This window comes from Pleurodeles waltl, chromosome 9, assembly GCF_031143425.1.
Source record: "Pleurodeles waltl isolate 20211129_DDA chromosome 9, aPleWal1.hap1.20221129, whole genome shotgun sequence".
Classification (NCBI taxonomy): Eukaryota; Metazoa; Chordata; class Amphibia; order Caudata; family Salamandridae; genus Pleurodeles; species Pleurodeles waltl.
The window spans coordinates 653,578,567-653,594,057 of NC_090448.1; the positions used below are offsets into that span (position 1 = coordinate 653,578,567).

The window sequence follows — 15,491 nt, forward strand, 5'->3', positions numbered from 1 at the left end:
AGTGCTACAATGATGAGCTTCTCCCCTAAAACATTGTAACATTGGTGTATTCACAATTGGTATATTTAATTTACTCCTAAGTCCCTTGTAAAGTGGTATAACATATACCCAGGGCCTGTAAATTAAATGCTAATAGTGGGCCTGCAGCACTGATTGTACCAGCCACTTCAGTAGCCTTTACGCATATTTCAGGCCTGCCATTGCAGAGCCTGTGGTGTGCAGTTTCACTGCCTCTTCGGCTTGGCATTTAAAACTTCTTGTCAAGCCTTAAACTCCCCTTTTATTACATATGTCATCCCTAAGGTAGGTCCTAGGTAGCCCATAGGGCATGGTGCTATGTAAGCATAGGCAGGACATGTACTTTTAAGTTTGCATGTCCAGGTAGTGAAAACTCCCAAAGTCATTTTTCGCTACTGTGAGGCCTACTTCTCTTAAAGACTAGCATTGGGAATTCCTTAATTTATATTTAAGCTGTTATTCCTGATCAGAAGGGATTAGTAGCTACATAATGTTTCATATCATTTGAATGGTAATGATAAATACTCTTTAATGGTAAAAATGTAATGGTAAAATCAGATTTAACATTACTGTTTTAGAAACACCACTCTTCAAAAATATGCATTTGTTTTCTGTGTCCCTTGTAGCCTGTCTCCGATACATGTGTGGGCTAGATGACAGCTACACTTTGTGCATTCCTTCTAGACAGCCATATACACATGAACGGTGGGTGTGACAAAGGACTCATCTGCATTCACCGGCATTCTGATTGGCCTTCCTGTGCTAGAAGGGTGGATGGGAGCTAACGCTTACATGTCAGTGTAAAGCTGCTTACCATGTGGTACCTCATTTGTGAGGGAAGTTTGCATTGCTGCTTAATTTCTGTTTTATGAGGTAAAATGGTTCTGCTAACATGTGTTTTACAAGCGCTTTGGAAAGAAAGAGACCTATCCAGCTGACACCCATGATGACTCTATTTTCTTAAGGAGCCTTGCACTGATGTTTTATTTCCTGCCCTGTGGCTATTCTGCATTAGGGGCTCAGACAGCTGCTGCTCAAGCTTTTCATATTTGGTGCCTTCTCCTTCTTTTATAGCACCTGTTTTGTGAAGCAGGCACATTCATCTGTTTCTCATGCTCCATTTATTACCTGTATTTTGAGTGATGCACTGCTACTTCCTCTTCTGTACTTATTTTAGGAAGCAGACCTGTTCTGCTTCCTGTGCAGTCAGTAACTGTTGTTTGCAAAGGTGGTCTTTCATAGCTGATGCCTATTCAGTTCCTTACTGTGGTAGGACAGCTACAGTGGCCCATGTTCTATGTGTGGTGGATGCTTGCATAGCAGCTCCTTGTGCTATTCCTGTTTTATGTCATGGAGGCTTGGACGACTACTCCCTGTGTGACAAAGACCTTCACTACTGTTGCCCCTTCATAATCCCTACTGTTTGTGAGTGAAGCTTGCACTGCTGATGCCCGTTGTTAATCGTTTCCATATGTAAAGCAATCATACTCTCCTGTCTGTGCAGTAGCTATTTTGTGTAGCTATGACGCTTGCAATTTTGCCACTTGTAACGTGCCTGTTGAATATGTGAATAAACGTGCATTGTTGCTGTCTGTGCCATACTCCTGTGCCTGATCTCTAGCGCTGTCCTTGCCTCCTGTTACAAGTGTTGAAGTGATTTCTGTTCCCGGCCACTGATTTGATTTCCAACAGGGACACAAAGATTTGGCTTGTAGGGAGCAAAGACTTGATATAATTACAGAGAAAAATGAATAATGAAAATGAGAGCGAAGACGAAGGGTGACGAAGAGAGTGAATTCGAACAAGGAATGGCAGATGAGAATGAAAGTGAGAGAAAGAGAAAAAAGGAAAAGAAAATATAGATGAAAGAGAAGGGGAAAGGAAAAAATAAGGGGAAAGGGAGACAAAATAAAATGGGAGTGGAAGAACTTGCAGGAGAAAGAAACACAGAGTGAGGTGTTGAAACAAAGCGGTAGATGTAATGGCAAAGGAAAAAAGAAAATGGGAAAGAAGAGACGAAAAGAAGTGAAGTGGGAAACAATAAGAGAGAAACAGAAAGGGTTCAAGCGAAAGATCAATATGAAGCATATGAGCGGAAAGAATGAAAGGGAAAATGGCATGTAAATTAATAGTTGTGAAATATGTGAGTGAAGGGAGTGAGCGAATGAGTGGTAACAGTGGGAAGGAACATGCAGTAGAGGTATAAGAATACGTGAAGTACACTTCAAAGTTAACAAAAAACGTTGTGAGAGGGTCGAGATGTTGAAAGAGAGGTGGGATTAGATGGTAGTGGTATAACACATTCGTTTTCATTTTTCTGAAGGCGCTCTGTGCCGCACATGGCACTTAAAAAACATTCTCACTGTCTGTAGTTGCAATGGACCATGTTTGGCCTATAATGGCTTTCCATCCGATATTGTATATTTTAGAACATTCATGTACCCGGTTAACATGTATTTGATAACTAAAATAGGTAAGATGTCGTTTTAAGTAACAATTATGGTGATGTATTATTTGCGCACTTATTGTAAAGTTTCGTGATGTAATTGAGAGGTATTATCATGGTAAAAGGCCTGCAACATCACTTCCTAGAAAGACATCAAGTCATATGACGTAATTTCCTCTGATATTAAAGGACATGTGACGTCTCTTCCGCTACTCCCGGCATTATGGCGAAATGGCGTTCACACCTATGTGCACAATAAGTAAGAGGGGCGCAGGAGAACGGAAGAATAATACCCTCGCCCCTCACGGTGCCAGCAGGTGGCGGACTGTAACAAACACCTCGCGTGGCTGTCAGCAACTGCTTCTTTTATGCCGGAGTAAAGCAGGAGCGCTTTGCATCCTGGAGGTTTGAGAGGCTTTTATGCCAGGAGGGCATCACCACGCACACAGAACAGTACATCCTTGCAAACTACCTCGCCAAAGTTGGTCTCGTGCTACCACGCACCGTGCCAGCCCTCTCAGAATCTCACTACCATCCACCCCTGCCCCCGCATCATCCATAGACTCAATATAGATACCACACATCTCAGAGTTATGTGTGCTGACACGCTAGTTTTACCATGGACGATCTGATCAACAGTCTCGCCCAGTGTCACCATTTGGTTCTTTTTATCCCTGACCCCTTATCTAACTCAGGCCCGTGGAAGCACACAGCTCCTTTCTTCCGACAGTGCAGGTGGAGCTGATGAAAGCACATCTGCTTTTTACCTGTAAAAATGAAGCAACGTCTTAATTAGGGTGACCACCTGGCATTGAAGCAAATTCTGGACAGGACTGTAAAAAATTCAGGACAAAGGGTCAAAATTCAGGACACAAATTCAGGACAAAGGGTCAAAATTCAGGACATAAATTCAAGAACAAACGTCAGTTTTACAGACACACACAAGAGAGGCCATGCCTCACTATGTTGTCAATGCCTTTATTTGCTGTTTTTTAACATAACACTATTTATTCACTGGGGTCTTTTTGTGATTGACTCCTGGTATGCTAAATTCAGGTGTCACATTACGTCCTTGTTCAGTAGTGTAGGCCAATCACCAAGGCCATCACCCCTACCCAAATCTACTGATTCTTTCTTGAAGAGAAAGTAACAGCAACATTTTGATTATGTTTCTGAACATTTTAAAACCCTTGGCAAACAGTTTGGGAAACATTAAGGTAATAAACCTTATGCTAGTTTAAACAAATTTAACAAAAACATCTGGCTTACCCCAACCTAATTTTTTTTAAGAGGCAGGGCAGATGGTGTGTGTGACAGTCTCACACCTAATGTCAGGATGTGAGGTACCCACAACTTGTCTGTAGTCTCACAGCACTAGACTGTATATCTGGGACTACATTTATCTCAGAAATGGGAGCCCGGACTACCAATCAAAGATAATAAAAGAGGAGGATGAAATTGAGATAAAATGGGAGATCCACAGCAAGTGATTCAAAGGTTTGTTGCTCAGAACTGGATAAATAAGGAAGAGAAGAACAAGGTGGGACAATTCCTAAAATCAGGCAAGATGGGTCCACCCTGACTATCAGAAGGTATTGGGTACCTAGGGAGTTGTCTCTGCACACAGGTGAGAAACAGAAGAGACACTGTCAAGTGGTTGAAGAAGCATCACCCATCCACCTTGGCAAACTCTTCTGGTGCAATGGTCCGCTGTTCGTGCTTGTGAAGGGTGAGCAGGGGCCAGACCCCTTGCAAGGTTGAGCAAGGCAATAGGCCACTTTGTCCATGTCTTTAAATGGTTTTGAAATTGGCCAAAGGCCAAACTAGTGATCTAGGTTACCCCTAAGTGTCAAGTACACATAGAATCTTCAAAATATTTGGGACGTAAATTGCACAAACTGTAAATAAAATAAAATATAATTAATGTTTCTTTACCATATGGCACTGTTTTCCCCTTTATATACAATTACATCTCAGATTGAACTGGGAACCAGTTACCTTTCGATACCTAGTGATTAATATTTGCCATTCACCCACTGATTTCCAGGATGAAAATCTCAGCAGAGCGCCACGGTCCCTCCAAGCCCAGTTTGCTTTTAGGTCTTCTCTTCTGCTTTCTGTAGTGGGCAAAGTGGCACTAGTGAAAATGGTGTGCTGCCCCAATGATAGTATTACTTTACAAACCTTCAACTGCTCGTCCTTCATTCCTTCTTCAGATAAGCCACACATCTGATTTGGTTGCCGCGGCTCCGTTGGGTAGCTTTTTCCACTATAAAACTAACTGTAACTGCAGGTGGATTAGGTCTTCTGGACTTAGAATGCTATTATTCAGCTGCACAGGTCCAATGGATGGCTCGCTGGCTTTCTGCCCACCTCCTTGCATGAGATGGGGTTTATCAGTAAAGACTTTTAAGGAACGCTTAATGCACAGCTCATTGTTTCCTAGTGACCATTCTACAGATCACCATCCAGGGTTCTCATGCACAGCTTTCTCTTCCCTTGCTGGAACCTGTAAACTCACTGACACGAAGAAACCCTGTGCTACTGCACTGCCTTTGCTAAGCCTTCCCACTCGCACAAGACAGCTGTGCTCAGAGCAACTCCATCAGTGGCATGCTGCAGGTATCTTAAAATTGTTTTTTTTTTTTTGGATGGCGAGCTACTAAATTTTGAAACCCTTATGGCAGACTACTATCTTCACCCCGGTCAACTCCTTACTTACAGCCACCTTAAATAATCATTAAATGCCCTATTTCATGTCTGCCACCTAGCACTCACCCTCCAAGAGGTGTGCCAGAAGCTCTACACCATAGGAACTGGTGGCAAACTGATAGAATGGATGTACAGCTTTTTCCTGCAACATGGAAACCACTCCAAGTCTTCTCGTCATACTACCTGGGTGATTGATTTGGCCAAACCTCTGCAAGGTACGGACTGGACTAAAATACTGGCCTTTCCCCACAATGTATCCCACGGCTGTCACTTTAAGCACATTCATAGTGCTTCCTTGGTAATGCACTCCGCCCGTTGCTTGCCATTGGCCTTGTGGGTTGTAACTCACATTTTGTTGCTTTCAATTTGCTGGCTTTATTTGTTTTAGGCTATGCAGCTTGAGTTCATTCCTTCCCTTGCCCAAACCTCATTTACAGTATCCTTCTGAGTGCTCCCTTTCTGTAAACAGGCATGTAAATCTTGTTCTTATCTCAGAACATTTGCTGTGCATTCAAAGAACAAAGTCAAATGTCAGGCTCTGATTTCGGTGGGAACTTAGTGTTTACTTTTCTTTCTCTGACTTCAAGGTGAGAGGATTTATGCGACAATCTTGCTGGATACTGGGGTTAGGAAAGAGTTTCACATGACAGCATTTAAATAAACTTCAGAATACATCAGAATTAGGAGTACAAATGAAGCACATTTTTGTTAATCCTGAACTGTGATGGAAACAAATACCGGTACCTTTAAATGATTAAAACAAATCATTGTATTAGGTGATGCAATTTCCACACGTCATCGTCTGTGCACAGTATAGTTTGATTTGAGAAACTGTACGTCTGTGCAAATGTAATGATCATTTCAATGAAAAATGTGTTGTCTGTAACGGCAGTGTGTTACCACACCATGCATTCTCCACTCCACGCTGCTCTGCACCACTCCACACCACTGCACACTATTCTGTATCACTCCACTTTACACCACTTCATGCCACTGCACTCTTCTCCATTCTGAACCACTCCACATTCTGCCACTGCACTCTGCTACTTCACACTACGCCTCTCTACTCTATTCTGTACCACTCTACTCTATGCCAATGCACTTTACGCCTCTCTACACCACTGCGCTCTGCTCCTCTGTACGCTATACCACTCCAGTCTAGGCAACACCAATCTAGTTTGCACAACTCCACTTTATGCCACTCTGCAACACTGCACTATATGCCACTGCACTCTAAGCTAATGCACGCTATGCTAGTGCACTTTACTCTGTATCACTCAACTCTATGCCCATGCACTCTACATCAACACACTGTACATCACTTTAATATACTATGCATCTCTGCACTCTACGCCACAGCACTCTAAACCACTTTACTCTATGCCATCACACTCTATGCCTCTCTGTGCAACTCCATCCTACCCTGCACCTCTCCACTCTAAGCCACTTCACTCTACTGTGAAACAATCTACTTTACGCCACTGCACTCTGTGCCACTGCATTGTATGCCACTGCACTCTACTCTGAAACCATCTATTCTACGCCACTGCACTCTACGTCACTCTGACCACTGCACTCTACTTTAATGCACTCTACACCACTGCACGCTGACACTTTACTCTGCAACACTGCCCTGGCCACTACTAGACTCTACACCACTCTACTCTGTACTACTACATTCTGCACCAATACACTCTATTCCACTGCACTCTATGCTACTCTACCCTGCCCCATGCCACTCTATGCCACTGCACTCTACGTCGGTGCACCCTAAACAGCTGCACTGTATGTCACTGCCCTCTACTCTGCACCACTGTACTCTGCCACTGCTCTCTGTGCCACTCTACTCCAGTCTACATCACTGACACTCTACTCTGCAACATTGCACTCTCCGCCACTGCACTGTACACTAATCTACTCTGTACTACTGCATTCTACGCCACTGCAATCTATGCCACTGCACTCTATGCCACTCTACTCTGCATCCCTCCACTCTACGCAACTGCACTCTACAACACTATACTCTACTCTGCACTGCACCACTCTACACCATGCCACTGCACTCTCTGCCACGCAGTCTACTCTGCACTCTATGTACTCTGCACCACTGGGCTCTACGCCACTGCTCCTATGCCACTCTACTCCATTCCACACCACTATGCCACTAACTTTTAGCCATGCTGAACAGCGGCCACTCTGGTGCATAACATGGATGAAACACATTGGCAAAGCCAATAACTCTTACGTAAACAAGACCCATTGGCTTAGCCAATGCTTGTTTGTAATTTGAGGTACCGAGGGTCCTGAAAGGACTGTGAATGTGTAAGTCCTTATTTTAAATATGCATTTGATGCCTCATCAGGGGTAGTAAGCGCTATATAAATACAATTACATCATAATATAGGCTGCTACAAAAAGCTCAAATACAGTTCTGTTAAATAAAAAAAGTGCTTCTCAAATTTGAATAATATAAAAAATGTTAGTATTAGGTATAAAATGTATAACAGTCCATTGAAACCACACACTCTACAGCTCACCATTACAGTATCTCTCTAAAAGACAATATATTTGCCATCAGAAAGCTTAAAGTGACTCCTTTGATTAAAGTCAATGCAGGTTTCCAAGCCCCTTTGTATTTGCAGATGTACTAGTTACCCACATGAGCATTTCTTTAGGGAAGGCGACACCTTGGCAAGAAGGCCTTTGCTTATCTGTCTGCCCCTCCCTACGAGCACAGGAGACTCCCTGCCTTTCCTTCCAGCTGGGGAAACTGATCTGCCAGTAATTTCGCCCTGCCTCCTTTGTCCTTTAGGTGAAAGGCTGAAATTATGGACAAATGCAGTCCTTTAAGACTTTCATCACGGACAAGGACAGCAGGGCAAAATTAGGGGCAGTCCGTGAAATTTACGGACGGGTGGTCACCCTAATTCCCACCCTTTTCCCTCGTGTACCAACACAGGGCTTCTAAATCTCGTTCCTTAAGGATCAGGCCCTCAATTACTTCCTCGGGCACTCTCTGTTTTCACAGCTGCTTCAGAGAAGATGGGAGCGTTTGTTATATCAAACTTTCTCTTAGCACAGACCCTCCCGACAGGGCGAGAGCATAAGGCATGTACAAACAATATCTAAATGAGCTACATGAGTGTATATTTCAAAGTCACACATATAGCAGTGCACTCCTCATCCAAGCCTGTGTTCACCCATCCATTTTTCCACTCACCCACCATTCAACCATGCATCCTTCCACTCACATTCACTCATCCATTCATTTATCCATACTGCCAAAAGTCCAGCCATTCAATCACCATTTGGCATACCCAAAATTGCAGTAAAAAACAGAACGATTGGCTTTGTCAATGCTTTGTTACTATGTCTCCTGCAGTGTAGAAAAACAAAACACATAGCTGCCTGGTGAACCGTACAACCTTGCCCTGTAAACTAATGTCAACAGTGTACGCTCCAGACAGTTGTACAGGGCAGAGTCCAGTGATGTATACAAAGCAGTGCACAGACTCAGTGAATATGGTGGATACATCCTAAAGGGTGGAACCTATTAATTCTCTCTTCCTGCCTCACAGAGCAGTCTAAGGGCTAAATCATCAGAAGAATATATACACTGACTGAACAGAGCTAAGCCTCGAGTCGCTAGAGGGAGCCCTGTATGTTGATTGTAATTGGGGGCCAAGGCATGGGCTGGCCTTGGGTTTGCAGTAGCGGTGCGCGAGCCAACAAATTAACAAGGATAGAGGAGTCAGAGCAGAGCCAAGGTCTGGCTCGGATCTTTGAGCCTGTGCACGAGCCGAGTCCTGAAAATGTTTGCTCTGTAAATCATAGACCAACCATCACGTCAATTGTGATAGTCTCATCAAAATGACACACATATATATTTCTTTATGATGTGGAATTTGTGACATTAAAATGTTCTTTCCTGCTTAGGCCCCAGAATTCCTAGAACTGGCCCTGCAGCAGATGCAGCGGTTCCTTCAGCATAATCAGTCACGCCATTTTAAATGTTGACTAGGTGTAGGTTATGTGTTAAAAACTGGGAACAGGTGTTAAGTGAGCAAGGACAACAGCTAACTTTATCAAAGTCGTACTCGCAATCCACCTCGATCCAGCTGAGCACCTCAGAGCATTCGTGGCTCAAACAAAGATACAGGTTGGCACCTTTCATCACACGGAGGCAGTTCTAGATATGCTCTTAAGAATGCCCCTCTTTTGGCACTCTGGAAAGGCAAGTTAATTTCAAAGAAAACATAAATAAAAACATGTATAATAGTGGGTGAAAAATATTGTAGTGTTGTTTTGTTTCTGTCTTTACCCCTCTAATGCCAATCATGCATGTCACGCTACAGAAATATTAGATTAAACAAATATTAACATTATACAGCAAGATATCAAAAACAACTGTGCAATATGAAAGAGAGAAAAGAGACAAAAGACCTTGTCCCGAGTTGGATTTAGGCTATTAAGGAACTCACTTTGATTTTCAGGAAAAAGACCTAAATCTGGAGCTTTGTCCACCAATTACATTTTCTCCAGTATATCACATTTTCTCCTTATGGTAGAGTAAGTTCCAACAAAGGATTCTCCTTCAGATTTAGCAATTTCTCTAGAAATCTTCTTATTAACACCCAACGCTAAATGATGACTTATGTTGGTGCAAAACTCCCACTTCTGGAGCTCCACCTCTCTTGGATCAGGGCCTAAATCAGTTGGAATCAGATAACTCCTCACTTGACGCCCTGCCTCGAGGTTATCTACTTGCTCGTTACTCTCGAAGGTATATAATTATGGGCTTTTCAGACAGGGCAGCGCAGCAAGTAACCGTGCTGCACTGCCCTGCATCAAAGGGAACAAATATACCTATGGCATACAGCGCATTCCTGTTTTTCCCCTGCGCTAGTGCTGTTTTGACAGCTTAGCGTCAATACAGGCACCCTTGCACCATGGTGCAAGGGCGTCTGCGTTGTAGGCAAGATTGTTTTTGTGTGGGAAGGGGCACCTTTCTGCACAAAAACAATCCTGCAAGGCTTTTAACTCATTCTATATGTGCTGCAGAATGCAACACACAAAGAAAGAGGAAAAAATGAGGAGAAATAAATATATTTACCCTTGTTGCACCTCCCCTGGGGAGCTGTAAGGTCTTAAAGCATCCCGAAGTTTACATGGTCTTGTAAATCTAGGGATGCGTCAAAATCCATGGGTGTTGCGTGGGTCCACCCACTGCAATGCCCATGGAATGCCTCCCTTGTGCAGATTAAGGCAATGCAGCGATTTGTGCTGCCTTGCCTTACTCCCTATATATGAGGCCATTCATAGCCACGCAAAGTGGCTTTGGGTGGCCTCATAGTTATGATTTCAAGGTTTGCACCGCTTATGCATCACAAAAAGTGATGCAACATCAGCGCAAGTTGCTCATAAATATGCACTTAAGTTTTCTGATAGATGCTAATAAGTGAGTTTTAGGCCCCACCTATTTGACTGTTTGACTGGTTTGTATCCTTACACTGCTAGCACTTAGGGCAGTGGTTCCCAACCTGTGGTCCGTGGACCCATAGGGGTCCGCAAAGCTTCCTCAGGGGGTCCGCGACTGCTTAGAAAATTAAATAATATTAATAGATTAGGTCCCCAGCTCTCAGTAATAACTTAACGGGGGGGTCCCTGGATTCCAATGATTCAGTGTGGGTCCCCGAGTTCCAGTAATGATAAAATGGGGGTCCACAGAAGTCAAAAGGTTGGGAATCACTGACTTAGGAGACTGTTTTTTTTTTCAATTTCCTTAAGCACTCCATGATAGTGCATGTGTTTTCCAGCTCTCTTCCTCATGTGTTGCTTACCTCCCAAAAACAAGCAAGTGCCCTTCCCCCACGCCTTCTCCCTCAAAGGTGTGCTGCCTTTCCTGTTGGAAACCGGTCCTCACCACACACACTCCATGTTGCTCTATTCCTCTTATCCTGCCTTTTTATTATATTTTTAATTTCTCTCCATGACTGTAGCACCACCTGCTCACTGCCTGTTGCTTCCCTGCGGCCACTCCTCTACCCACTCCTCTGTTGTTCCCCCTACCCAAGCTGTCCTTAAAATTCTTATTTTATCCTTATATTTGTTTTACATTTTTTTGGTACTTACAGCTCTCATATGCTGCCGGGCCACTCTGCTTTCACCATGGCACTTCTAAGCAAGTGAAAATTAACTTTTAAGTCTCCCTATCATACAGCTTTTAGCTGTCTGATTGTGAAAGACATCTAGTGGACAGTACCAAAAACTAACAGGGGGTTTACAGCTTGCTCATTGCTTATCATCGGTTGACTTTTTTGTCACACTCATTTGCTTGCTTCTTAATCAAAGTCTTGTCTCCATCTTCTTATGTTTGTCTCTCGCAAGGAGAATAGTCTTGTTACCAACCTTTTGCTTGGCTGACTTGTATTCCTGCACTGCTCACATTTAAAGAAACTATGTTTTTGTTTTTTAATAAAGCACTCCATGAGAGTGTCTGTGTTTTCTTGTTCTCTTGTCTGATGATTACCCATCTCAAATGCCTCCACCTGTTGCTTTCCCTTCAATGGTCCATGTGATCCTTTGCTTTTCCTGTATCCCTTAAAGCAAATGGTATCATTTCATTTAACGTTTTTTTAGGGCCATTCACAACTGTGCACTCCGCTTTCCAGCCCTTTTGCTCACATATGTTGCACCCCTGCCCCCACCCCAACGGTTCAAAAATTGCTATACTTTACCTACGCCTCTGGTGTTTTGATTCCACTCCACCCCTCACGTGCTCCTCCATTGCTCACACAGCATGTGGTCATTTTTTTTAATTTGCAATTTCTTTGAGAGTTTTGTTTACTTAAATATCCAAAAAGCACATTCGTGGCAATTACATTTCATTTTTTTATTTACTGATGTACTTAGTGCCGCCCAGTTTATAAATAGAAAGAAAATGTTGTTGGTGTCATTCCGTAGGCGCATGCATGCTACGTGTCATATGTATGTGACACGTCCTCATGCAAGTTTGTGCCTACAGAATGATGTGTCCGACAGCTGCAGCCACACCATTGAGCCTGGCCTGTCCAATAAGTCACCAAGCCAAGACCTGACGGCTGTTCTACTGCCTGCTTAGTATTGGGAATACACTCAGGTTAAAATGCAAGGCAGCAAAAGTCGCTGCCTTGAGTTACTCTTCCCCAGCGTTCCATGGGTGTAGTGTGGGTGTTCCCACACATCCACACATGGATTTTGGCGCATTCCCTGGTGTACCATTTACCAGAGAGGCGTAACAAGGAAAATCATGCTTATTTCTTCTCGTTTTTTATCTTTCTGTGTCCACTGTATTCTAGCACAGTCAGAAAGAGGGAAAAACCTCAGAGGGTTGTTTTTGTGCAGGTGTACTCCCCTTCCTGCATAAAAGCAATCCTGCTTACAACGCAGGCATCCTTGCACCATGGTGCACGAGTGCCTGCGTTTGAGCTAGGCAGTAGTGTGCAGTAGAATGATAAATATGGCGCATTCCTGCCCTCCCTTTCGAGCAGCGCAGAAAAGTGGCTTGCTGCATGCATTGCGTTAATATTTGATGCATATGGATGAATTTTTTTTAAACAATTACTTATCTTCTCTCTATAATATTTTCTCTGTCTGTCTCTCGCTCTCTGTCCCTTTCCCTGTATCTTTCCTTCTTTGCTGCTTATTAAGTACAGTGCTTAACTCAACAGGGTATTTATTATCGTGGGAACAGTAATTCCCTCCCGAATACGCCCTCGGCGTCAGAGGTGATGCCCAAGTTTCCGTTTCCTCGAAAAACAATCCAGTCCAACGAATCCCATTCTGTATTTTGCTCTTTATGCGCTACATGACAAACATATCAAAATGAACGTCTGTTTTTTTACTGAATGGACACAACTTTTCAGGGCAGCCAGGACGGTGCTTTCCGTGTCTCCCTCCTACGCTCTGCGAGTTTTGAACGAGAACAACCTCCCCCTTACGTTCTTCTCAGGAACAGAATCTTGGGCCCGGGCGAGATGCGAGAAATCTCTGCTCCCACGCCCCATTGCAGGACTACTACGGGCCCAGGTACGCTACTCACCGGGCTGTAGATCGGTTGCTGTTGGGCCATGCTGGGGGCTCGGCTTCAATTCACTGCCTCTGCCTGTTTCTCACGAAGACACGGACTGAACTCGAGTGCTCTACAGCAGACGTGCTCTAGCCACTTCCACATCAGCTTCCTCGTACAGTAAGTTTCGTTTCTCTTTTAGAAGCCGTTGGTTCTCTCGGGAAACGCAAAGCAGGCCTTGTTAACCCCAGAGATGCCGAATCCTCGCGCTGAATTTACAGTCTATACTAAGGACCAGAGCAATTATGCGGTAATGGAGGACAACATTATTACTGATGTGTTGACTAAACGATGTGGCAAGAAAATGCAAATTAATCCAGCACAATGTGGTATATCACGTTGAATTAGTATTGCATTATTTTAAGACGTAAACACGCATTAATACTTTCTGTTTGGCGAAATGTTTCATCTTGTAAATACGAGCAGAACTCCAGAAAACCGCACTCAGCAAGAAGAATTGCCAGTAACTTTTGAATAGGGCCTGTCAATGCGCAACTCAAAATGAGGCAATCTCCATGTAGAGATTTTTTTGTTTGTATCTCTTGAGCTACACATATTTTTTTCTCCAAATCTGTAAATTATGCATCAGATTTTGGGTTGTGCTAAAGTGCAGTAAAGCCTACGTGGAAAGCGGCCACACAATCGCATAATTTCAGTGCCTCTGACATGTCTGCCTTCCCCTCCCTCCCCCTCACCCCCGTACATGCAATCAGTCACGGCAGGAAAAAAATAACGGTTTGCTTCACCTTTTATGATTCTAAGTGTAATGGGTTCAACCAACAAGTACAACATACCGCATTACCATTCCTGATAGCTATTTTGCCTTGAAACCATGCCTAAAAGAATATCGGATTGACCTAGTGCTTCTGGAATTATGGGATAAAATCTCTAGGGAGGAAATGACAAGAGTCCTCATTTTCTTCCCTTGACCTTACTAGATGTGTAGAATTAATTTGCCTGTTTACTAAAGTACTTTTCTTTTTTATGAAAACAAACCACAGATTGGACTTCAATTCTTAAATGACGTGGTTGTGTTTTGCAGTTTTCTGACTATCTAGCCCACAATAGAGCATTGACAAAGCCTTGGACTGCTCTGCCTTGATATCCTGAGAGTGAAATGCTAAAGTGAAAAATCTAGTATTCCACCCGTGGCTCCATCTGCATGGTGGGCACAAGACACAGGTAGAAATACATTTCAATTATTCCAGTTGGAACACACTACCCTCAGATTACACTGGAACCAGCAAACTAGGGCCTGATTTAGAATGGGGTGGATGGGTTAGCCCATCACAAACGTGCCTGTTATCCCATCCATGGTATTACGATCTCCATAGGCTATTATGGGATCGTAATTTCGGCAGACAAGATATGCTTCATATTTGTGACAGAGTAACCTCGTCTACCAAACTCTAAATAGACCGTAGGTCTCAAATTTGGTAAGTGGTGAAATCATTAGTCTTAAGTCCCAGTGGACACTAAAACTACTTAGTAGGTTCAGTTCTTGCACACAGAGCCTATAGTAAAATTGCAAATTGCAAATGTGAAGAGACTAAACTGCATGGCCTCGCGGTGGAGAAGCTAAAGTAGTTGTAACTTCTGCGGTAAAAGGCTAACGGATAAAAAGATAACGTTTATCTTATAGAATCTATCTTGAAAATGCAATGAAAAGAGGAGGAAGTTGCTGCAGAGCGAGCAAGTTGTTTGTGGGTGTATTGGGGGCAAGAGTTGCAGAAAAAACAGAGTAGAGACCTTTTAGCCCCACAGAATCAGAACCTTACAGTGCATACCCACAACTAGAGCTATCCCCCAATTCCTAGGGTTAGCACTTATTCTGTCCAAGGATTCGTCCTTCTAAGAAAGACCCTCTATCAGAAGCCTTGGAGCTCAGACAAGCAGAAATCTAGAAGACAAAAGATTTAACTGAAGGGAAGGCCAAGGAATCTGAGGAATGATGAGTACATGGAAAAAGGCTAAGATTCAGTGCACAGAAGTGGGCTTGGAAGGAAACGCTGAAGGAGAGAGAGAGTGAGAAGGAGAGGTAGATGACATTGGGCAGTATTAAGATAAAGGAGGAAATAACAGACATAGGCCCTCATTCTGACCTTGGCGGTCTTTTCGCAAGACCGCCGAGTTACCGCCGCGGTAAAGACCGCCGACCGCGGCGGTATGCCGCTGCGCGTATTCCGACCGCTGGGAGCGTTCCTCCGG

At 43.6% G+C, this 15,491-nt stretch overlaps 1 protein-coding gene across 2 annotated transcripts in view; it reads right to left on the bottom strand.

The window, feature by feature from the left end:
- The window catches only part of LOC138259816 (galectin-4-like), a 300,965-nt gene extending 287,516 nt beyond the window's left edge, over positions 1-13,449 (bottom strand). The window contains exon 1 of one of the 2 annotated variants that reach the window (XM_069207710.1): positions 13,257-13,449. In XM_069207710.1, the coding sequence (XP_069063811.1) occupies positions 13,257-13,286 (30 nt within the window). In that variant the 5' untranslated portion in view covers positions 13,287-13,449. The remainder of the gene's footprint in view (positions 1-13,256) is intronic. The other variant, XM_069207709.1, reaches the window with a different exon arrangement.
- Positions 13,450-15,491: the final 2,042 nt, after the last annotated feature.